The sequence below is a fragment of the Crocodylus siamensis genome, chromosome 11 (assembly GCF_052110815.1).
Source record: "Crocodylus siamensis isolate JL-2025a chromosome 11, ASM5211081v1, whole genome shotgun sequence".
In the NCBI taxonomy this organism is placed as follows: Eukaryota; Metazoa; Chordata; order Crocodylia; family Crocodylidae; genus Crocodylus; species Crocodylus siamensis.
The window spans coordinates 32,521,569-32,546,040 of NC_143405.1; the positions used below are offsets into that span (position 1 = coordinate 32,521,569).

Sequence of the window (24,472 nt, forward strand, 5' to 3'; positions counted from 1 at the left end):
ACGGCCTCTGCCCATTCTGCCTCCTCTGCTCAGGCCTCACAGAAGAGCTCCTGCCAGGCCTGATAGATACTATGCCGCATGCAGGCTGCACTGAAGACCTGGGGGAGGTTGTCCTTGGCAAACTCAAGAAGAGCTATGAGGGTGCCCCAGCGTCTCTTCAGATGTCCAGCAGTGCACTCCATCAGGACATGGGTCCTGCCCAGGCAACAGTTAAAGTGTGCCTAGTGGGGGTCCAGGTGCCCAATGTAGGGCTGCATGAGCCAGGAGAAGAGTGAGGGGAAGGTTCCCCAGTAAGGAGGTACAGGACCACAGTGGCACCCAGCTTTAAGTCTGGCAGCCCCGGCATGAAACACCCACTCTCCACCATGCCTAGCAAGGCAGAGTTCTAGAAGACACAGGCATCATGGGCTCTGATTGCTTATTTGGCACTCACATGCATCAAGGTGCCTTAGTGGTCCATGATGTCACGGAACTTCATGAATGAAAACCCCTCAGCTGTAGTAGGGGTGGTTGCCATGGGATGGGCAAGTGATGGATATGTGGGTCCTGTCCAGGTCCCAATGCACTGGTGAAGTCCCAGGGCATGCAACCCTGCCACTACCATGAAGAGGTCATGCACATGAAACACCTTGTTTCCCATCATGTCCTGGAGGGCCCCATATATTTCCAGGATGGCTTCCCTGGCAGTGGCCTTGCCCACCCCAAAGAGAGAGCCCACATATCAGAGACTGGCTGGAATGGCCAGCTTCAGCAGGGCAAAGGCCAGCCATGTGTCTGTGGGGAGGGGCAGCTGCATGGTGGTGTCTTGCTGCTCCAGGTGTGGATGGAGCTGCTCCAGATGGTCCCAGAAGGTGACCCAGTTCATGCAGAATTTCTGCAGCCACTGCTTGTCATCCCAGGTCTGCTAGACTATGTGTAGTCACTACTCCTGGCTGGTGAAGTAGGCCCAGAGGTGGTGGGGCTGGAGACCCAGGAGGGCAAGGGCAGTCCCAGCAGTGGTGTCCAGGACCATGTTGGTGGCATTTCTGTTGGGGTCCAGCCCGTTAGATGGTTTCCAGGCAGCAGTGGGAGCCCTGGGATGACACGGTGGTGCTGGACATGCATGTGGGGGGCAAGACAGCCATGGGCCAGCCAAGGTCAGTGCAGCAGGGCAGCAGGGCCAGGGAAGTGGCCAGAAGGACCTGCAGGCACTGGTCATTGCTGCCAGGGGCAAGGGCTGAATTAGCCATGGTGCAGGGAGGCAGAGGTGATGAAGAGAGGGCTTCCGCATGCTGCCCCTGAATTGTGCACACTGCTTCTAGCCAGGAAAGTTACTGGCCAGGATGAAGAGAACAGAGCTGCCTTTTCAATAAAGCTGCTGGCTGCAGGAAGTTTGGTGCTAAGAGCAGCAAATCTGCTTCCTATTCCCTGAATGTGTAAACACCTGCCTAGGAGCATTTCCTCACAGATAGTTTACTTGCAAGTAAGCTGATATCAGATCAAATGCATGTGTATATGCGCCCACTGAGTAAGCCAAATGTATTTTTTTAAATAGTGTTTAACAATAGATTTTGAATATAGAAGTATCTATATTTTCAGGAGGATAATACCATGGTATCTCTAGTGGGATCAAGACCAGAAATTCTAGTCACCACAGAAACCAAAAGACCCCAAAGATCGTTATGATATTGAATAGAATATTTCCTTCAATTTTTAAAATGATATAAAAATGTTATGTTACATTACTTACTTCTTTCAAAAGAAGTGCAGAATTCAAATTCAAAATTGTTTTGTATTTGTTTTGACCTGTGAGTTTTTCCCATAGTTTTTTGCCTCATTTATGCCTCCCAGTAGAATATGTATCTATGTATTTATGCTCAAAAAAATATTGTGATCTTCAAATATTCATGCTATAAATATCCTTGTTCTATGATAAAATATCTGAGAATGCTGCTTCATCTTCAATAGAAATAAAAGCATCTCTCTGAATCTGAAAACGAGTCTCGTTGGGCATGTCCAGATGAGTGCAGTTGTGCGGTATGTAGTGCCACAAACTTGTCTGCAGCTCTTTAAATTGCACAGTCCAGTGATCTCTGTGCTACAAGGGCACACTGCCTGAGCATGCGCTACACCATTTTTTTTTCTTTTGGCAGGAATTTTTTAACCCCTGGATATTCAGGAGCAAAAAAAAAAAAAAAAAAGACATGGGGGGAAAAAACCAGTGCAGTGCACGCTCAGCCAGCATGTGCTTCTGAAAAGTGGATCTGGGCCATCTGGAGCTGTGTTGCAGCTGCTGGCCAGGCTTTGTGTGGCAGAATTGCCACTGTTGCAGTCATGAAAGGCCCCCAGGACCTCAAGTAAGGCTGCTGGGGCCAGCACAGTGCCTTCCCCAGCCTCCCCTACTACACCCAGGGCAATTTGCCATGCACTAAAGTGCGCATGGCATGGGTGTTCCCTGGGGACAAGCAGCAGCAGCTGAAGGTATGCCACTGCTACTTGTCTCTGGGGAACCAAACATCCACACGTCTGGACACACCCACTAGTGCTGTCTATTTCAGATTCAGACCAAAGGCAAAAGAAGTAGAATTAGTCACAATGAAAATAATCTGCATTTGTTTCCTTCATATGGCTTGTAGAAAACAGTCTCAGTTGTATGTCATCACAGGTCTCCCAGTGATTTACAGTTACTGAGAAAAGACCAAGAGTGAAGTCAGAATTTAATAGATATATAGATATCTAATAAAGATCTTAATCTTAATAGATATACTTAGTTTTTTCTCCTGATATCTGTCTTGGGTCCTCTTTTCTAATGTTCTGAAGTCTTGTGTGATGTGACCTCAGCTTATCTCTTTCTTGGTTTCAATGAGGCAATAGCTCCATCCAGTGGTTTCTGATCTAATTAAGATAAATGCATAAGCCTACCAAAACCATCTGATATTTTAGATTAATGCTGATGTTCCATTGAACATTTTTTTAAAGAGCACTACCATTCTATTACTTATTCTGTGATGCAATAGACGTATCAATATTTTCTTGCCTTATTTGTTTTGATGTTTTCAATAAAGTGCTGGTTCGTTATAGTCATATTTGAATGCTCAATGCATGTAATTCTAAAAAACCAAAACAGTTTAAGTTATTCAAATCTAACTCTTATAGTTCCAAGATTTTGGTTAATTTCAGATGATATAAACTATGTACTAGAGGAAATTAAACTTCATTCAGATATGATTCACTTAAGCATGCTTCTTCTTTTTTATTATTATTATTGTGCTTTAGTTTAGATTTTATGTTCAGAAAAAAAACCCAAACTGTTCATAATTGTTGGTCATCCAAACCTAACTCAAAATTTAGAAACAATACATTTTCTGGCATGCCAGGGAACACTGTTTAACAAATTATTCAGGTAGAGTTAAGGGCATGCCAAATAAGATTTGTGAGGTTTCAAATATTACTTCCTGAAATGACTGAATAGCTGATAGCTGATTAGATAGCTGATACCTAAATATCTAATAGCTGATTAGATATTTTTGCTTTAATGCAAACAGTTCCCTCAGTTTCTCCCTTGTAGTCACACAATAATACAGTATATATGAAGACAAGGAATTGACAACACCATAATTATTCTATCAAATACATTACTTTTTAATTTGTCTCCCAAGGACTCTCCACTGAAAGCTGTACAAATGCTTTGGGTCAATCTAATTATGGACACCTTTGCCTCTCTTGCTTTGGCCACTGAACCTCCTACAGAGTCTCTGCTGCTAAGGAAACCATATGGTAGAAACAAGCCTCTTATATCACGTACCATGATGAAGAATATCTTGGGGCATGCTGTCTACCAGCTCACTCTCATTTTTACACTCCTTTTCATAGGTAAGATAAAGGGTTTTTTATTTTTCCATTTCAAGTGTCCCTTAAATCTGCTTTTGCTTAATTCTGAAGTATCCTAAGTTGCAACTAGGTGCCACAAAATGTACTGAGCCTCCCAGCTGCATTTTCTGATATACGGCACATGCCATAATAAGACATGTGCCCTGTTTTAGGGAAGCAGAATAAAGAAATCTGAACTGCCACAACACAGGTTTACTATGAGTTAAGGTTGTCCATTCATCCACTAAAGGTTTACACTTGTCACAGTCACCACCAACTTATTTTCTTCTCCTCCTATGTGGAAAGAATTCATAGCCCTTGTCAGCCATTCCAGCATCCTCATGCCTCTATTCAATCAAAGAAATCAGTTTCCCTGCTTAATACACACCCCCTCATTTTGAATGGCTAATTTTTTGGGGGAAAGGGTGTGTGATATATGAGGAAATAGTGCATAACACTGACATTAAGCCTATCGGGGCTCAACTGCAATAGTACCAGAGTTTGAGCCATGCAATGACATCAAAAGAGATAAAGGAAAACAGTTCTACGTGGCAGGTCAAAGGGGGGCACTGGGATGATTTTGTGACCTCTGCTTTGTTTTTCATTGACATGGGGTGCATCTACGTGTGCAATTAAGGCAAAGAAATTCCAGAGCACTTTGAGCCAAAGCGAACTGCTCCCAGGTGCAGCATTTACACGTGTGCCTGTGACTGCAGCACTTTGAGCCAGGGTGGGGCATGCTCAGGCTGGTACAGGGCATGAGAGGTCAGCCCTGGGGTCTGGGTGGCAGCATCAGGCTGCAGAGGGGCTGGCTGGGGCGTAAGGATGCAGACTCTGCAAAGCTGTGTGAATAGGTGGGAGCCAGGAGTCTGGCCCCTGCCTGGTCACCATCTACACATGCATTTCAGTACAGTTAAGTACTTCACTGTAAAATAGTCCTGTCCATGACAGTACTATTCTATGGCAGAGTTAATTAGTTTACTGTGCCCTAATACTGGCACGTGTGTAGATTGTGATGCCTTACTGCAGAGATAATTAGTCAACTCTGCACTAAAGTGTATGTGTAGATGCACCCATGAGGTGCATGCCTTCAATCCAAGTTACAGATTGCCAAGAAAAAGATTAGGTTCAGGAGTCGGTAGGGGTTTAAGTTAATGTGTTAAGTTAATATATACCCAAGTGGTTACCCTGCTCCTAAACTGGAATTTAATGTTAAGCCTTGCCCAGCCCTTCTGGAATTTTACTGATTTCTGTAATTTCAAAACCAAATCCCCAAATCTCTGTGTGATATAATAATAATTGCTAAGATAGATGAAGGAAGAATGCTTCTGCATAACCTATGAACATAGAATCATATAAATTAAGGGATGGAAGGAACCTCAAAAGATCATCAACTCCAACCCCCTGCTCTGGGCAGGAATACTGCTAAGATCAAATGATCCCAGCAAGGCATCTGTCAAGTCTCCTTTTGAAGAATTTCAAGGTTGGAGACTGCAGCACCTAATTACATCCAGCCTGAAACCATCCTCTAGCAGTTTATGGCCATTGTTCCTTGTCTTCCCCAGGATGCCCTAGTGAACAGTTTTTCTCCCAGCTCCCGATATTCACCCCTCACATACTTATAGATGGCCACCAAGTCTCCCCTCAGTCTTCTCTTCCCCAGGCTGAACAGTCCCAGATCCCTTAATCTTTTCTCAAAAGGTTTGTCCTCCAGGCCCTTAATCATTCTTGTGGCCCTTCTCTGGGCCCTTCTCTGAACCCTTTCAAGATTCCCCATGTCTTTTTTGAAGTGCAGCACCCAGCACAGGATCCAGTACTCCAGCTGGGTCTCACAAGCACTGATCAGAGAGGGAGTACCACTTTCTTAGCCCTGCTGGTGATGGATCAGCTGATGCATCCCACTCTGCTATTATCTCTGTTGACTACAGCATTGCACTGGTGGCTCATGTTCCTTCTTTTGTATATTGATGTTGCTGGTTACTTCTCCCTGGATGAAACACTCTGCATTTATCTGTATTGAACTGCATCTGGTTCTGCTCTGCCTACCTTTCCAGCTTGTCCAGGTCCACTTGGATCCACATCATATTGTCTAGTATGACCACTTTTCCCCATAATTTAGTATCATTTGCAAGCTTTCTCCTGACTGTTATCAGCTGTCCTGTCCCATTCTGCAAGGGCCCTACATTTCCCTTGGTCTTCCTCCTGCTCCCTATATAACTAAGGAAGACTTCTGATTGGCTTCGATTTTGGTCACCAACCTGATCTCAGTCTCCACCCTTGCCTTCCTTATCTTCTCCTTACAAATGTAGGCTATATTTGTGTATTCCTCCTTGGTGATTACCCCTTGTCTCCACTGTTCATAAGCCTCCTTTTTCTTTTTTAAGCACTCCCAGACTCCTCCGGTAAGCCAAGAGAGCTTCCTGGCTTCTTTACCACCTGTTCTGCACACAGGAATAGACCTTTTCTGTGCTCTGAGGATTGCTTCTTTGAGGAATGACCACCCCTTCTGAACTCCCTTCCCCTCCAGTCCCTCTTCCCATAGGTCTCTCCCACTATTTTCCTAAGGTCATTGAAGTCAGCCTTCCCAAAGTCAAGCACCTCTATCCTAATGGCTTGCCCTATGATGGATAGTGAATTCTATCACCTCATGATCACTGTCTTCCAGATTACACTCAATCCTCAGATGTCCCACCAGGTCATCCCCTTTGTCTAGAACCAAATCCAACAAAGCCTTCCCCTGGTTGGTCAGTTCACCTCCTGTACTAACCATAGTTTTTCCATGCAGTTCAAAAACCTATGTGACTGGTCAGATCTGGCCAAGTGCTCCTCCCAGAAGATGTCAGGGTAATTGACGTCACCCATGACAACCGTGTCCCTTGAACGTGTAACCTCCATCAGTTCTCTGGAAAATTCCAGATCCAGCTCCTCCTCCTGGTGTGGCAGTCTGTAGCAATTGCCTACCATCAAGTCCTCTTCTCCTTGTCTCCCCTGTATCTTGACCCACAGGGTCTTGAGTCACCCATTGATTTATGTGGCCTTAAATCCTCTCCACTCTTTCTCCCCCTCCCCCACTTCCTCTACTAAGAGCCTGTTTTGAATGCTCAGAGGTTGATGGTAGTCTTATTTAGAGTTTAGATTATGGATTGTACAGGATGGTTGGATAGGGATGATCCTGCTTCAAGCAGGGGGTTGGACTAGATGACCCCTGGAGGTCTACTTTCCTTTGATTCTATGTTTCTATAACTTCTGATATAAACTTGTTGGTCATTGATATTTGCTGTATACTGAGCTTTTTCTCGCTCTTTTTTTGTTTGTTTGTTTTAAAACACTGACAGTCACTCTTGTCCCTAACCAATGTTTTATGCTTTGCCATTTAAATAAACAATATAATGACTTTTGATGAGCTTACACAGCAGGTTAACAAAATTGCAAAAGCAACTAATTTTAAAATTGGTAATGGTTATATTAGCTATTGTTTTTCCCCAGTTCATATCCTAAATATTTATCAAAAGGTATAGCGTACAAGACAGTAATATTCAGAAATTGTGAAGAACAATTGCTACTAATTATTACAAAAACAGCAAATGCATGGTCAGCAAGTCCATTGGATGAAAAAAAAATAAGTCTTTAATTTCTTTCTTGTCTACCTTGTAGGAGAAAAAACACCTCAAAAATAATTTTTGCTGGTGTATTGGTGCACACATTTCTGGGACCTGATCTATGATCATGCAGCTTACTTAAAGCCATGTAATCATAGATCAGACCCCTGCTTCTGCATATGTTTATTGGTGCTGAGGGCCACAATCTAAGTAATTTGGGGCAGGGGGACACACAGGCAGGATTTGGGAGGGGGTCTAATGGGTCCTTGGGGGATGGTTGGCAGGATGGGGAGGCTGACAGGTCCATGGGAGGGATGGATGGGCTAGAATGGCTCAAAATAGCCCAGTCAGAGTGGAGGCATAGGAAAAGTGCAGCCCTGGGGCTGGGCTGAGTAGCTGGGCTTTCCCAGCCCTGAGGTTGGACTCCAAACATTTGGCTCGATCAGGCACAAGTTAGCCTCGTCTATGTAGCACAGCTCTATAAGTGAACTAAGTTAGGTCAGTCTGGCTATTTTTTGCCTGATCTAATCTCCCCAAATGTGTGTACATTTCAGCACTTAGATTTATTCCTAGTTAGGTCAATCTAAGTGTAACATCTGAATGTATTCCAAGCCACTAACTAAAATCAACTTTGTTAAACTTCACAGTGGGGAACTCAGTAGTTCTTTTGCTCACTGAATTGGGAACTGTGCCGTTATTATGGTAGCTCAGGAAGGAATGATGTTAAAAAGCATTTCAAGGCAAAAAGGCTATCCATTGCAGAGAGATGGACATAAAAATACAAGACAGAATGCTTTGGAACAGTAAACAACTTTTTTGTTCCTTTTTATTAAGGTGAACAAATGTTTCAGATTGACAGTGGGAGGAATGCACCGCTCCACTCTCCTCCTTCAGAGCATTATACCATTATTTTCAACACTTTCGTCATGATGCAGCTCTTCAATGAAATCAATGCACGCAAAATCCATGGCGAGAGGAATGTCTTTGATGGCATTTTCAGAAATCCTATATTTTGCACTATTGTATTGGGTACATTTGCTATACAGGTAATCATTTATGCAAGAATCAGCAATTGTTCAAAAATAATAATACATCGTGTCTTTTTCTAGTTTTACTTTTCAGAAAACCAAGTTGGGTAGTGGGCCCAGTTCATACCAATCTATCTGTTATCAGACATATTCTGGTTTTATAAATATCTCATAACTCAGTAATAGTACATTTGAACACTTTAGCTTAGGTTTAATATGTTTGTAGACTAGAAATACAGAAAAAGTCTTGACCGCACCTGTACATAAAGATTTGTAGTAAGTATAATTTAATAAATTGCAATGAATAACTGATAAATAAATAAATACCAGTGGAGATTAAGAATGCAACTAGTAGCGGTGAATAATATCTACCCTTTTTACCCTTTAGTAGTAGTGATAAACAAGGTGCTCATTAAATAACTTCACAATTGAGTCAAACACTGACTTAAATTTACATGATGCTTTGTACCATTGCCTACATAATTAGGCTAAGTACAGACTGTCAAAAATTCATGGGCTGGATCAATTCAATCTTCACAAGTTAGTCTAAACGCTATAGATTGAACAGATAAGCAAGTGAACAGACCTTCTATTTTGATTCTGGAAATGCAGCCCCACACATGCCTGCAGTGGCTCAGGCCTGAAGCAAGGGAGTGCTAGAGCACACCTCCCTGCTTATTGGGAGCAGACAGGTTAGGCCAAGGCTATCCCACCCAACTTGTGAGGGGATGGGGTTGCAGAAGAGGTGTAAAGCAATCTGTGATGCTGGGGGGACTATGAATTAACTTGAATCTGGAGGGGATTTGAGACAGAAGTTCAATAAACTGATTTAAACTAAATTAGTTCAGGCTGATACTACATCCATCCAGGTGTATCTTAAACTGGTTTGAAAAAGAGGTTCATGTGTACTGATTTTATGTTGCGTTACAGATTTGAACCAGTTTCCAATCACTTATATCAGTTTATGTGTAACTTCTGTTCCTAGCACGTTACAATAGCTTTAACCATCACTGCAGAAGCACTGTGTTTTTCCTAGAGGTGTTTTAAAGGATTATATTCTCCTCTCTAGTATTTTCCTTTTAATCTGTTATTAGCCAGTCTTCTGTAAAACCTGTACCAGATACTAGTCACAAAAGCCTTTGTACAGTCTACTGCAACACCTGAGAATCCCTGGACATTAAGGCTGTACAAAATTTCAACGGGTGTTTCATTTCAAAGCTGTTTCGACTCATTTTAAGGTTGAAGTAGAGAAATTGAAATGAAAGGCTTTGAAACATCTTTGAAACAAAATGAAGGCATTTGAAACATTTTGAAAGTTTCAAAATGTTTCGAGTTTCAAAGCTGGCCAGCTTGCAGCTAAACAGAAACTAAGGAGAAAGAGGGAGAAAGGACTGCTCTGCTATTGACATCTAGCTCCCAGTTCAATTCCCTAGCTCTCTGATTATCCCCCTAGCTCCTCCCAGGGGATGTGGACCCCCGATCTGCATGTGGGGTTTCAGCAGGCTGAACAGGGAGCTGGGGAATCAAACTGAAGGCTGGGGAATCAACCCAGGAGCTAAGAAATTGAACTGGAGGCTGCAGAATCAAACTGGGAGCTGCAGAATTGAACAGGGGGCTGGGGAATCAAACTGAGGGCTGGGTAATTAAACCAAGAGCTGCAGTACTGAACCTGGGGCTGGGGAATTGAGCCAGGACCTAAGTTCCCAGTTCAATTCCCCAGCTCCCTGATCTTTCTCCAACTCTCTGATTGTTTCCCCCACCTCTTCCTGGGAGGTGTGGGCCCCCAGATGATGTAGGAAGACAGCAGGCTGCCATTGCCAGCTGGGGATGGTGGCAACTTTGGACTACTTCCTGAACTGGCAGCAGCAATCTGATGAAACCCCACATGCAGATCTGGGGGTTGCACCCCCCGGAAAGAGCTGGGGGAAGTGATAAGAGAGCTGGGGAATGAACTGGGAGCTTTGGCTGACATGTGGAGCCACCCCAGCTCTGGGACAGCATGCGGCACCCTGCCAAGCCATACTGCACCTGCATGATGGTGCAGCTGCCATGTGTGTGCCAGGTGAGGTGGGTTGACTCCTGCTGCCCCACACTGAGTTGTGGGGGGGGCAGGTCTCTGCCATGAGCCCTCAGAGGCCCCATTTGCTGCTGAAGGGAGAGGGACATCCAACTGATATATTGAGTCCATTTAATAAATTTTAGCCTTTGGTCTCAATTTTCTCTTTCCCCAACAAAGAACCTTCTAAAATAAATAGATATATTAGTCTCTGTGCATAACTCAGAAGTCTGCTTCTGCAGTTTTCATTCATATGCAATGTACAATAAAGCAAATGGGAGTTATGCCCTTGAGAAAATACAGGATAAAAGACTATGTAGTCTGGGGGTTTTGCTTGCTTTTCAGTCTTTCTTAAATCTGGGTAATATATCTTGAGGTAAAATAGGTTATTCTTTCAATTAAATTTTCCACATTAGCGATTATATGATATGTTCTGAAGAGTATAATTTTATAATACAGTTTGCTGAAGCAGCTCGGAATGATATTTATTGTTCTTCAGCTGGCTGATATGTTATGATAACCAATCTGATGAGCTTACTGTTTGCTATAAGTAAAACTAATTGATGATCCACAGGAGCTCACCCTGTCCTTGGGAATTAATATGATGGATTAAAAGAAATGTGGCTTGGCCACATCCATAAACTTGTTCAGTTTCATGCATAGTTATTGAATCTGCTATGAGATACAGCAAAACTATTCCTGGGATTTCACCTTCATGTGCAGTCTCCCAAAGAATGTAACATCAGGGTGACCAATGTTTTAGCATAAAAAACAGAGAACCCAATACATTTGGGTAGCAGTTTGGTGAAGATCAAGAAGATAGGTCTATGAAGGTTTCTGCATATATAGAGGAGAAAATGGTAGCATTTTTTTTCCTTGTCTCAATCAAGGAATACCTTCCCATCACCTCCCAAAACACCCCTCCCCTCTTTCAGAGTAAAATTGCAAAATATGTTTACAGTAAAAGGGAATGGAACAATTTATGCCTCTTTCCATTATTGCACCCTGACCCTTAGTCCCTTTTGTTCTGTATTCTACCCTGTAACATATCTATTATCTATCACTCTTTTTTATCCCTAAATCTCTGTTGAGAATCCTACTTCCAGTGCGAATCCTATTTCCATCTACTTTTTTCAATGTTAACCTCTTTAGTATCAAGCTCTGCTTGCTCCTCCTTTTTTTCTCTCCACATTCTCCAAGCTACCATCTCTTCTTCCTTTACACCTCACATTCCTCTCTCACTCATTCAGGAGGCTTGTTTTTGAGGCCACTGGCAAGGATGTTTGAGAACTCACGGTGCTCTGGTGAAGTACTTGAAGATTGGAAGAAGGCCAATGTGGTGCCTATATTCAAGAAAGGGAGAAAAGTAGATCCAGGGAACTACAGGCCAATCAGCTTGACCTCAACCCCTGGAAAGATTTTGGAAAAAATTATCAGAGAGACCATTCGTGACAAGCTGGCTGATGGCAACATCCTGTGGAACAGCCAGCATGGGTTTCTTGCCTGACCAATCTTATTTCCTTCTATGACCAGGTGGCATATCACCTGGACAAGGGAGAAGAGAATGACGTCATATCTGGACTTTAAAAAAGCCTTTGATCTGGTGTCCCACAATCTCCTCATGGAAAAATTTGCAAACTGTGGCCTCAGCTACATCACAGTCTGATAGCTGGGGAATTAGCTCTGAGATCAGACCCAGTCAGTGGTGGTTGACAGAAGTGAATCATCATGGCGCTCCATGACCAGTGCTGTCCTCTAAGGCTCCATCGTTGGACCTATACTCTTTAATGTCTTTATTAACAATGTGGACACTGGTGTCAGAAGTGGACTGGCCAAGTTTGCTGATGACACCAAAATTTGGCATAGAGCATCCACACCCGAGGATAGGCTGGTGATCCAGGCTGACCTTGATAGGTTTAGAAAGTGGGCGGGTAAAAACCTGATGACATTTGATACAGAAAAATGTACTCCACCTCAGGGGAAAAAACCCCCACATCATGCTTATAGGCTTCCAAGTGATATGCTCCAACCTTAATGTCTATGAATTTTCAGACATATGACCTTAGTTACCCACAGGGCAGTAACCATTTTGTATATTAGAAAAGGGGAGGGCCATATTGTGCTCTTATTGACAACATCAGCACCAGCTTTACAGTACTAGTATTTATTCTTACCTGTGACCCTGACTGCTGTATACAAAACACTTTTATCTCATTATTTTGTGAATCCTATTAATATCTGTTTATTAGGCTTGTGCAAAGTGTCTAGTACTCACTTCAGATTCGGATTCGGCCAATTCAGGGGACAGTGATTCAAATCACTATCCCGATTTGATTGGGCTAAATCTCCAAATTAGCTAGGCCAGGCACATCCCCTGCCTGCTCTCCCAGTTCAGCAATCACTGCCTCACCCACCCCAGCTCCCAGCTTTCTGGGAAAAAAAACCCTGGCTCATTGGGTGCTGCTGGGAGGGGGGGTGATCCCAACTGCCCCACTCTGCCCCATGCTGCAGGGAGGGGCTCTGCATGACCCCCCCACACCCCTAGCCCCCCCATGGATGCCGCACCAGAGCCAGCTCTAGACGGTTAAGAAAAAAGTGAAAAAAGCCCCCAGACTCACTGCTCCTGCTGGCAGGGGTCCATCCCTGTTGCTCCAATCCATGTGGGGAACTCTGCATGAGCCTCAAAGCCCTGAGGCCACTGCAGGAGCAGTGAGTCCTGGGGCTTTTCTCATTTTTTTTCTTAAAGGGCCAGAATTGGCCCAGTAAGGGCACCTGTGTGGGGGCCAGGGGAGCAGAGGGGTCGGGGGCTCATTGGAGAGCCCCACATGCAGTATGGGGCAGTGGGGAACAGCAGGGATTGCCCCCCCACCCAGCAACACGCAGTGAGGACCAGGGCTTTTTTTTAAAGGATAGAGCTGGGGTGGGTGGGAGCAGACATGGTGGGGGCTAGGGGAGTGGGTGAGGGTTGGGGGGCTGGTCCCCTCTCCCAGCCCCCTCTTCCACACCCCTAGTACTTACCAGCTCAGAGTCAGTTGCTGCTCCCTGCTGCAGCCACAGGGCCTGCCCAAATCATCAAAGCTCTCTGAATCTTTTCTGAAGATTTGGAGAGATTTGAATCAATTTGGACCTTTAAATTGGTCCCCTGATTCAATTTAGATTCAGAGATTCAGTCACCAAATCAGGTCGAATCTCCTTCAGATTGAATCACTACCTGAAGCTTCGCACAGCCCTACTGTTTATTGTATCTTATTGGCCTTAAATAGAAAGTACATTAGGGACAATATTTTTTGCTACATGTTTTTACACCCTCCAGTACAGTGGGGCCCTCATCTATTGTTTGGAATTCCCCCAGTACTACTGCATGATAGCACAGAATCCAATATGTTACACTAATGGGAAGAAACCTTGGAATTCTGTAAATCTGATCATGCTGACAGAAAAAGACAGTCTTTCCAAAATTCCCGAACTAAGAAATAAGGGGGATATATTAATAATTCATATTTACACCGTGGTAACCCACAAATGGAATAACTTTGTGGACTTGGATCTAAGTGACTTGCCCAAAGTCATGCAGAGGAGAAAAGAATTAAACCCCAGCATCTCAGGATAGCATCTTAACCACTGAACTCAACTCCCCTGGAAATGGATTAGAATAGGGATGCTCAACCTCCAGCCAGTAAGTGAAATCCAACCTGTAGAGCCATGTACTCTTGCACGCAGGGCTCCCCACAGTTCTAAAGATTTGGGGGTTGGGGAGAAGAGGCACTATTAATTGCTGCCCCCCGCTGCAAGATTTCTGAACCTCTGAGGAGCCCATAGCATGGCCCTGCATACTATATCAGGTGCTCAGGACTAGATGAAGGTGCTAACCTTGTGCCACTCATCTGGCCCACAGGACTGAAATGGTTGAGCACCAGTGAACTCAAACCAAATTTATGAGGCATAGTTTAATTAACTGAGATTATGCTGGATCAGAATCATATCTAATAAGCAATATCTATTAGAATGAATTTTGGAAATATAGGTGCCTCTTAGACTTTAACAGGAGTTGAATACTTCAGTGTTTTTAAAAATCTGATTTAGTGTTTAGCTACTTGTTTAGGTGAAATACCATGACCCTAAGTCACGGTTTGCCAACTTCAGAGCTGTCACACAAGCCACAACTTCAGGGCCATGCATTGCACAGGTTAGGGACTGTACAATCTCCCTCGGACCCATCACATTCAATGTTCCCTGTAAGGAGCAGCAGTCCATGAGCGTGCCGCCTTGGTCCATGAGCACACTGCCTCAGTCTGGTGTGGGACACTTATCAAAGGGGGCTGAGGGCTGGGGGCTGGAGACTGGAGCTGGGGGCTGGGAGCCAGGGGCTGGGGCCAGGGCCTGGGACCCGGGGGCCAGGGGCCAGGGGCTGGAGCCTGCCACGGGCTCCCGACCGCTGGGGAAGTGCTCCACTCCCCTGCATCAGGACAAGGGAATGGAGCACTTCCCCAGAGCTGGTGGAGCCTGCACCAGCCCCCTTCCCCAGCCTCCATCCCTGCTTTGCCTCATGTTAGGGAGGAGCTGCTGCCTGCCCCAGTGAGGCTCTTCCAGCTCTGGGACAGTGCTCCGCTCCTCAGACCTGATGCCACATGTTTCCTCACTCCCTGAGGTGATGTGGGGGAGTGGAGCAGTGTCCTGGAGCTGGCAGAGCCTCACTGGGGCAGGCAGTGGCTCCTCCCTGAGGTGAGGCAAGGCAGGAATGGAGGCTGGGGCAGGGGGCTGGCGTGAGCCCCACTGGCTCTGGGGAAGTGGTCCACTCCCTGGCCCTGATGCGGGGGAGCAGAGCATTTCCCCAGAGCTGGTGAGCCCATAGCAAGCTCCCGCCCCATCCTCTCCTGGTGTGCGGTGTTGAAAAGGCTATGCATGGCCACACTTTTAGTTGTGCATGGCTACGCACATGTGCATCTTAGAGGGAACTTGGGTCACATTCAGAACCCTGCTGTGTGAGCAATGTGAGTCTCCTGCTGCCATACAGGCACCCTGGCTACCACCACCATGTGGGGAATTGCTCTGACACAAGCAGTATGAGCCCCCTGCTCAGGCTATCCCACTGGCACTGCTACACAGACAGAAAACTCACCAAGCCTTTCACTACCCTGCCACAGGGATCCTGGTCTCAGTGTGGCAGGGAGCCATCTTAGGAGTGAGTCTCATATTCAGCCCGCCCATCTGTCTAGGGTGGTCTGCATTGTCTCTTCTGCCACAACTTGTTGTACTAAACTAGATGTTGAATGTGGGAGGCTGCCCATTTAATGCCCTGATGCCTAGGACATTATACACAGCTCTGAAACTTCCCTATACCATGTCCCATGCCTTGCAGATGGTATCCAAAATACTAGTCTCTACTGGCCCAGACTACTCATTATTTCTACACTCTCTTGATCTATGACCCAAAACTCAGTCTCAAAATGTCTGAGGGTTTACTGGAGTCTTAACTCATCTTCCCCCTCACTGGGGCTACTCCACCACCCTCTCACTGGGACACCCAAACTCATGCCCCCTCACTGGGGCTCACTCATCTAGCTACTTGTGGGGCTGGCCTGTGTGCAGCCCTTCAGGTTGCCCTTGCAGGCCTACTCTGCACAGCCTAAACTTCAGCTGATTCCTCTTCCCTTTTGCTGAGGCCACTCTACAGTTGGGACCAGCTCTCAGGAGGATATGCATGGGCAGAAGCCTGTCATGTCCCTGAGTACCATAGACCCTCGGTGGACCCCCAGGCAGACCCCCAAGACCTCTGACCCCAAGCAAGGAGCCAGGAGGTAAGTGGGGGACTGCAGCAGGTAGACAGAGAATGGTGGGAGACAGCTGAGTGGACCTGAGGTGGGTCATGCTCCCCTGGCCCCTACTTAGCTCAGCCACCAGGGACCCATGCAACCAGAGCCCAGTGCACAAGTTAACACAGGAGTTTGTGTGGGAGGGTTCACCGAGGGGCCACTAGTGGGGCCACCGAGGGGCCACTGAGTTGCCCCATGGCAGTGATGCATGGCATTCCCATGACTGTTGCACCACCGAGCAGCCAAAGCCTCCCCACACCATGGGACAGTGCTCCCACTCCCCAATGCTGGAACTCAGGTAAAGGCAACAAGGAATCAGCCCTCCCTCACCACTTCCATGGAGACCTGGGGACCTAAGGAATCCCCCAGCTGCTTTTAGAAACCAGGATGCCAGGGAACCCTAACTGGGAAGCCAGGGAATCCATCTGTAGGCAGCTACTCAACCATGTCTGCCAGGCCACCGCATCAGCATCAGCTGCTGAAAAGGGCTGTGTGGGGATAATCATCATACCTACCTGGTCTTCTACTCAATAAAACACCTAAGAAGCTATGAGTACAGGGCCCACACTTGTGGGATGTGCTTACTGGCGGATGTTCTGGAGGGCCAAATGAGGGAACTCCAGGAGGAGGTGAGCAGACTGAAACCATCAAGGACCACAAGAAGGACCTAGATGCTTACTATTAGGCCATGCACATGGAGAATGATGCCACAGAGTTCAGGCAGAAGAGTGTGCTTCAGCAAGTTGCCCCTAATGATGGAGGGTGGAAATTGGTCACATCAGGTGCAAAGCCATGACATGTGTCAGCTGCTCTACCAATAGCCCTATACAACAACTACACAGCCCTGGCACCATCATCGGTTGAGGTATCCATGTCCTCTGCACCAAGAAGAAGAGAGAACCATTCCCTTCCCCACTGAAGAAACAACAAAGGGTGATTGTTGTGGAAGACTCCATGCTGTGAGGAATAGAAGGTGCCATCTATCATCCAGACTCCCTTGCACAAGAGTCCTTCTCCCTCCCAGGAGCTAGGATCTGAGATGCAACAGAGAGGATCCCAAAGCTGGTCTGCCCTATGGAACACTACCCCATGATCCTTGTCCACGTGGACACAAATGACACAGCAAGAAACAACCCCAGGAGAATCATGGACAACTACAAGACCATGGGGGCAAAGCTCAAGTAATCAGAAGCACAAATGGTCTTCTCCTCAGTCCTTCCTGTTAGAGGCCATGGCCATCAGAGGGAGGAATGCATTGAAGAAGTCAACCAAAGTCTTCAGAGATAGAATCCAAAACCAGTTCAGTGACACTTAGATTTTGGTATGCAGTTCAATGGCACTAGCCTGCATGCAAGAGATGGTATCTACCTTACAGGCAGAGGGAAGAAGCTCTTCCCCATGAGAATTGCAGACTTGCTGAGGAAGGCTTTAAACTACACAAGCCCAGGGAAGTGGGGGCAGATTCCACTGCTAGGCATAAATCCTCTGGCCAAGATTACCCAATGGAGGGTACTCACATAGGGGACATCCAGATTATCACCAATGACCTCAGAGACTTGCAGAGGGACAGAAAACCTCAGATGAGTAGAGGGGAACTCAGCTTTCTTTATGGGAATGCTAGAAGCATGGGCAATAAACAAGATGAACTGGCAGTCCTTCTGTCTGACGGGGAATTTGACATTATTAGGTTGATGGATACTTGGTGGGACGATACATATGAATGGGCAGTGGATATTGAAGGCTATATGCTCTACAGGAAGGACCAGGTTTGGAAAAAGGGTAAACAGGTAGCCCTCTAAGTGAAAGAGCAGTACCCTTCCCTGCAGGTTACATTTTATTGCACAGGGAAGTCCCTTGAGACCCTTTGGGTCAAGATATAAGGGGGCATGGGAGAAGGGGACCTGATGGTGGGAATCTACTATATCTACCAAGAAGAGGAGAGTGCCCAGGCATTCTACAGAGAACTGACTGATGCATCCAGCACGAAGGACTTCATTGTCATGGGTGACTACATCTACCCTGGCATCTGTTGGGAAGACCATTCAGGCAGCTCCAGCAGGTCAATCAACTTCTTGGCAACTTTAGACAACCTGTGCTTGTTACAGCCTGTGGAGAAGCTGACCAAAAGGGAAGAAATGGTAGGTGACCTGAAGATTGGAGGTACTCTGGGTGCTAGTGATCATGAGTTGATTAGTTTCACCATCCACTGTAAGGGTGGGAATTCTACCAACAGAACAGAAGTCCTTGACTTCAGAAAAGCAGACTTTAGTAAACTCAGGAGTCTAGTTGGAAATGCCCTTCCCAACTAGTGACTGAATGACTTGGGAGTTCAGGAATGGTGGCACTTCCTTAATGGGGCAATTCTCACTGCTCAAAAAGAGGCCATCCCCATGTGGGAAAGGAGCTAAGAGACCTGCCTGGCTCAACAGAGACATAAGGGAACTTTTTAAAAAGAAATAAGAAGCATACAGGCAATGGAAAAATGGTTTCCTGCAGGTATGAGAAAAGGAAGGCCAAGGCATGCATAAAGATAAAGCTGGCAACTGAAGTAAAAGACAACAAAAAGTTCTTCTATAGGTACACAGGGAGCAAGAAGAAATCAAGCTCCACTGTAAGTCCTCCACTGAGCCTATAGTTGATCCCTGTGAAAAGGTTGAGCTCCTTAATTCTTACTTCACAGCAGTATTCTTGAAACCAGGCATGAACTCGTCACGTGTTCAGCAACCTAGAGAATACAGCAATGACAGTAGTCCACATAAAAACTGCCCCAAACAGGTGAAGGTACTCTTAGAGCATTTGGATGTTTTCAAGTTGGTTGGGCAAGATGGGCTGCACCCGAGAGTCCTGAAAGAATTGGCCTGACTCCTTGTGGTGCCTCTGGCAAAGGTGTTCAAAGAGTCATGGAATTAGAAGTGGTCCTGAATGATGGGAAGAAGGCTAACGTGGTGCCCATCTTTAAGAAAAGGAAGAGAGATGACCCTGCAAACTATAGGCTGGTCAGTTTGACTTTGATCCTGGGAAAAATCTTTCCAAAAAAAAAAAATCACCAGGGAAACCATCAAACAAAAACTCATAACTGGTGGAGCACTGAAAAACAACCAGCATGGCTTTGTTGAGGGGAGGTCATGTCTAACAAACCTGGTGTCCTTTTATGATCAGGTAACTAACCAACTGGACATGGGGCATGAGGTAGACATCATTTACCTAAATGTCAGAAAGGCTTTTGATACTGGTTCCCATTAGATTCTCTCAGTTAAGCTAGAGGGTACTGGCCTAGACCAGGCTACAGTGAGATGGGTTGGCAACTGTCTCGGTGGCTGATCCCAGCGAGTTGCAATTGATGGGGTGGTCTCATCCTGAAGGGCCGTCTCCAGTAGCATCCCCCAGGAATTAGTGCTTAGGCCCATACTCTTTAACATCTTTATCAATGACCTGGATGAGGGAGTGGGAAGTACAATCATTAAGCTTATGGATGACACCAAGCTGTGGGGAAATGTAGGCACATCTGAGGGCAGGACAGGTATCCAGGATAACCTTGACAGGCTGGTCCTATGGGCAGAATGCAATCAGATATGGCTCAGTAGGGATAAGTGCCGGATCCTTCATCTGGATAGGAAAAACCTTCACAGTGGTGGTCCACTGGCTGGCACTGCATGTGAAAGGGACCTGGGGTTGACAATCGACCAAAGAATGAATACGAGTCATCAGTATGATGAAATCACCAACAGGGAAAATAGAACTCTGGTGTTCATCAGCTAATGTGTTGCCAATAGATCCAAAGAGGTGCTCCTCCCCCTCTATTTATCACTGGTGAGGCCACAGCTGGACTACTGTGTCAGTTCTGGGCACCACACTTTAAGATGGATGTGGATAAACTCAAAAGAGAACAGAGAAGGGCCACCCACATGATCAGAAGCCTGGGGGACAGGTCATATAAGGAGAGACTGTGGGAACTGAGCTTGTTCAGTCTGAGTAAGAGAAGACTGATAGGAGATTTGATAGCTGCCTACAAGTATCTCAGGGGTGAACACTAAAGGAGCATCTCTTCAAAAAGGCACCCCTTGGGAGGACAAGGTCCAATGGGCACAAGCTAGTTGAGGAAAAATTTAGCTAGGCATAAGGAAAAACTTATTTTCCATAAGGGTAACTAGAATCTGGAACACACACTCAGCAGAGGTGGTGCAGTTGTCATCTGTGTGGGTGTTCAAGAGGAGGCTGGACAAGCAACTCATGGAGTTTGTTTGAACCCAATTACCTCCTGCCCATGGCAGGGGACCAGACTCAAACTTACAGGTCCCATCTGGTCCTTCTATTCTATGATTCAATGATTCAAACCCCCGTACTGGGGTTCTGGGGTCTTACACCCCATGAACTCAGGTGTCCATAGACATGCCTAGCTCTACTGCTTGTCCATACTCTGGGCTACCTATGAATAGGGGGAAGGGGCTTTAAGGCACCCCTTATTCTCCTTTCACTGGGAAGGCAACTGGCATATCATTTTGTGGGAAACACCCTGCCAGGAGTGGACCCACGATACCATCTTACCCCAGCAGGGTGAAATTTTTGGTAATGCCACAGGACCAGGAGCCTCCTGCCATCCCCATAGCTCCTGCCCTTACCTCCAAGATGTTCTGAGCAGGAGCTCCAGCTGGGCAATGTACTTTCTACAACTGCAGACATCAAACTGCTGGCTTCCCTGCTCAGGCCTGCTCTTATTGCCACCAGCTGAGTTCTCTTCCCCAATCAGGCAATCCCCTGCTGGCCATGTGATTCCTGATTGGGGAGTGCAGTCATCTGCAGGTTGTTCTGTTGCTAGCTCTGAGCCCTTAAAGTGGCAGCCAGAGCAAAGAGAGCAATGGTAGCTGGGTGGGAATCTGATGGCCACATATTAACCCCCTCAGGCCAGATGCAGCCCACAGGCTTCCAGTTGGACAGCCCTGACCTTAGTGAATGTGATAAATGGGACCTAGACTACCCATTTAAATTGTTGACACTTACACTATTATAGCTATTGATGATTCATCTTCCTATGCAGAAGTCCTATAAACCACAATATCAGAAGAGAATTAAAGTTTGTGTTTTGAAATTTGAATAAATTAGATCAGAACTACACGCATTACAGAAGCCATGTATATATGATTTATTTGGCTACAGTCATCTGGTGGGATTCAGGTGTTATGTTTGCCACAAAATTAGTGTGTGTCTCATACCCACATCAACATTTCTAGTTTATAATTACCCTGTGAATGTTTTTTGTGCAAATAAACTTGATCAATTATCACCAATTTAGTCCACTGGTATGGTGTTTAGATTAACTAATTACCCATTCCCAGATTACTGTTGAATATATTAATTTATCCTATGTTCATATCAGTCATTAGTAAGATGCTGTTAAAAAGAGAAGATAAATTAAGAAAACATTTAAGAAAAAATAATGTAATTAACATCACATTATCCAGAATTGATTGGTAATTCCATTTAAAATGTTTCAGTTGTTATTTACTTACGTGTACATATATGATACATTTTAATAACTGATAGTTTTTTTGATAAATGAATGCATTCTATATTAATCTGTTATTTTAATAAGATTTAGATTGCTGACAGATGTTCATTTGAAGGTGGAATGGGAAAGCTCTTTCCACACATGCATGGCAGGCAGCATAACTGTGGGATCAAATCTGAATTGTACCATATTGCTGGGGCAGTGGGATCTTGGGATTGTGATCCCAGGAACCTCCTTATATCCTCCTGCATGAGTAAGTTGAAATCTGGGTGCTCAGAAATCAGCTGATCATCAGCTGACTCTGGAGACCCATGATCAGCTAATTGGGACCACCCTAGAAATTGAGCCCAGGAGTAGCCCCAATCAGCTGATTGTTGGTACTGCCACAGAGCTTTAGCTCACAGTCATCCTAATCTACTGTCAACTGGCAGGGACTGAACCAGTATTTGACCTTGGTGTGGTCCCTGCCAACCAACAATTGTTTGCCATTTGCAAACCCTGGTGTGGTCTACCCTGCTACATTCTATTTAAGGCCCCATAGAAGCCAGCCACAAAGTTATTACACATATCTGTGTAATAACTTTGTTGCTGGTGTCCTGGTTTATTGCACTGTTAATATCCTGAATATGTATGGGCTGATTTACATTTTGTACAGACAAAAGTGAGAATTTTCTCCTTGTCTGGTCACAGAAAGCAGTTTAAAACTGTGACCAAACACAAGTGCATGGCTGCAAACAGCTTTGAAAATGGCCATTCGGGTGGAAATCTGACCCCTCATTACATAAGGTATCAGATGAAGGCATTTCAAAATAGAGCATCTGCTATAACTTCTGTCTGCACTGCCTGCCAGCCTGTCACTGTTTTCAGAATAAGAGCGGGGGAAGGGAGCAGAGGAAGTTTGGTCTGGGGGTTTTTCAGCCCCGGGTAGAGGGTGGGGTGGGTGTATTGGAACCCCGTCTTGAGCAGGGGGGCTCCAATTCACCCACCCCACCCTCCAGCTGGGCTGAAAGACTCCCAGACTGCTTCCCTCTGCTCCATTTTGCCTCACCCATTCTGAAAAAGGGACAGGCTGGGGGAAAACAGCTGCAGGCTCACAGATAGCCAGCTACACCCCTGAAACCAGCAGTGAACTCCTGTTTGGTCCAGGACATCATTGTAACTCAGAATGCTTCCTGCAAAGCATTCTCAGTTACAGCAGGGAGCTGCACTTCTTTCTGCCACCTTTAAGATGCAATAAACCAGTTAATCAATTAATCATGGCTTTGGTGTATTGTTTGCCTGGGGCTTTAATATAAAACATAATGGCAATGGAATAAGATGTTTGACACTTAATAAAATTCTCTTGTTCCAAATAAATTCCAACATAAAATAATGCTTTGCCTTTAGCTCTCATTCAAGACTCATCAGTTCATGAGTTCAGCGTTTAAATGAATATATGGATTTTTAGTTCTGAGAAGCTTCAGCCTCTACTGATCACGATAGGGAGTGTGTGGTCAGCACTTCTGAAAATAAGACCCAAGGTATTTTGAATAGATCACTCAAATCAGTCTGCCTTTACCTAAGGACTCATAGGATAGCACGTAGAAGATTGGGATCAGAATGTAGCTTCTCTGACTTTCTGACATGTTCAGGTCACTATACAGTTGAGTATGCTTAGAGCAGAAGTTCTCAGCCGGTTTAGATTAGAGGCATGCTTGGAAAATGCCATTGTTTAGTTTTCATTCCCCTTTAAGTATAGAAAAAAAAGAGCAATTCTTCTGTTGCAGAGAACTCAGACCACAAAAGGTCAAATTGTTTTAACATCATGGATTCCTATTTGAAGACTGTAGTTTTATTTCATGAATCATGTTTGTATGCTAAACAGTGCTGACATTATGTGGAACCCTTCAATCTCAGGGCACCCCAAGATGCCACATGGCACACTGATTGCCAATCACTATCTTAGGGCATGCTTAACTGTTCCACTAGCGAGATATAACACATCTTTACAGGAAAGATAATATGTTTCCCCTCCTCCCATTTTTCCTCTGCAGATAGTAATTGTACAGTTTGGTGGGAAGCCTTTCAGCTGTTCTCCTCTGGAGCTTGACCAGTGGATGTGGTGTATATTTATTGGATTAGGAGAACTTGTCTGGGGTCAGGTAAGTGCTACTTGATAATATGTGAATTTTTACTTACCTTATTGTATTATTACTAACTGATAAGGTCTGAATTGGGAAACATTAACTTACAAGTAACTATTTGCAATCATGTGTACAGAAGTGTCCCCAAGATGATCTCTCACACTGAATCATATATAGTATACACTAGAGTTGAGAAATACTTTTAACTGTTAAAATAAAAGTGTTAAACTATTGTGTTATTTCCCCATTAAGGTAAGTTACACTTTTTAGGTAACTTTTAGGGGGTTTTTTTCTTAAGCTGTACACACAAAACTCAATGACTAAGTTCTTCAATGACTAAATTTGTTTGCAAAAGATGCTGTATTCATGGCTGTTAGAATTATAGCTATGGAATAGGTCCATTAGGGGCAGATATATTGCATGCTTCCAACTGTTGCCTCAGCCTACATGACTGGAGACTGTTCTGCAATGGTGAGCTGGAAGAAAATGGAAGGGTAG

The 24,472-nt window shown here is 45.1% G+C and overlaps 1 protein-coding gene across 6 annotated transcripts in view; it reads left to right on the plus strand.

The window, feature by feature from the left end:
• ATP2B2 (ATPase plasma membrane Ca2+ transporting 2) overlaps positions 1 to 24,472 on the plus strand; it is a 1,084,469-nt gene that overhangs the window by 1,020,357 nt on the left and 39,640 nt on the right. For all 6 annotated transcript variants that reach the window (XM_090021539.1, XM_090021533.1, XM_090021535.1 and 3 more), the window contains 3 exons: positions 3,639 to 3,852; positions 8,283 to 8,494; positions 23,885 to 23,992. In XM_090021539.1, the coding sequence (XP_089877665.1) occupies positions 3,639 to 3,852; positions 8,283 to 8,494; positions 23,885 to 23,992 (534 nt within the window). The remainder of the gene's footprint in view (positions 1 to 3,638; positions 3,853 to 8,282; positions 8,495 to 23,884; positions 23,993 to 24,472) is intronic.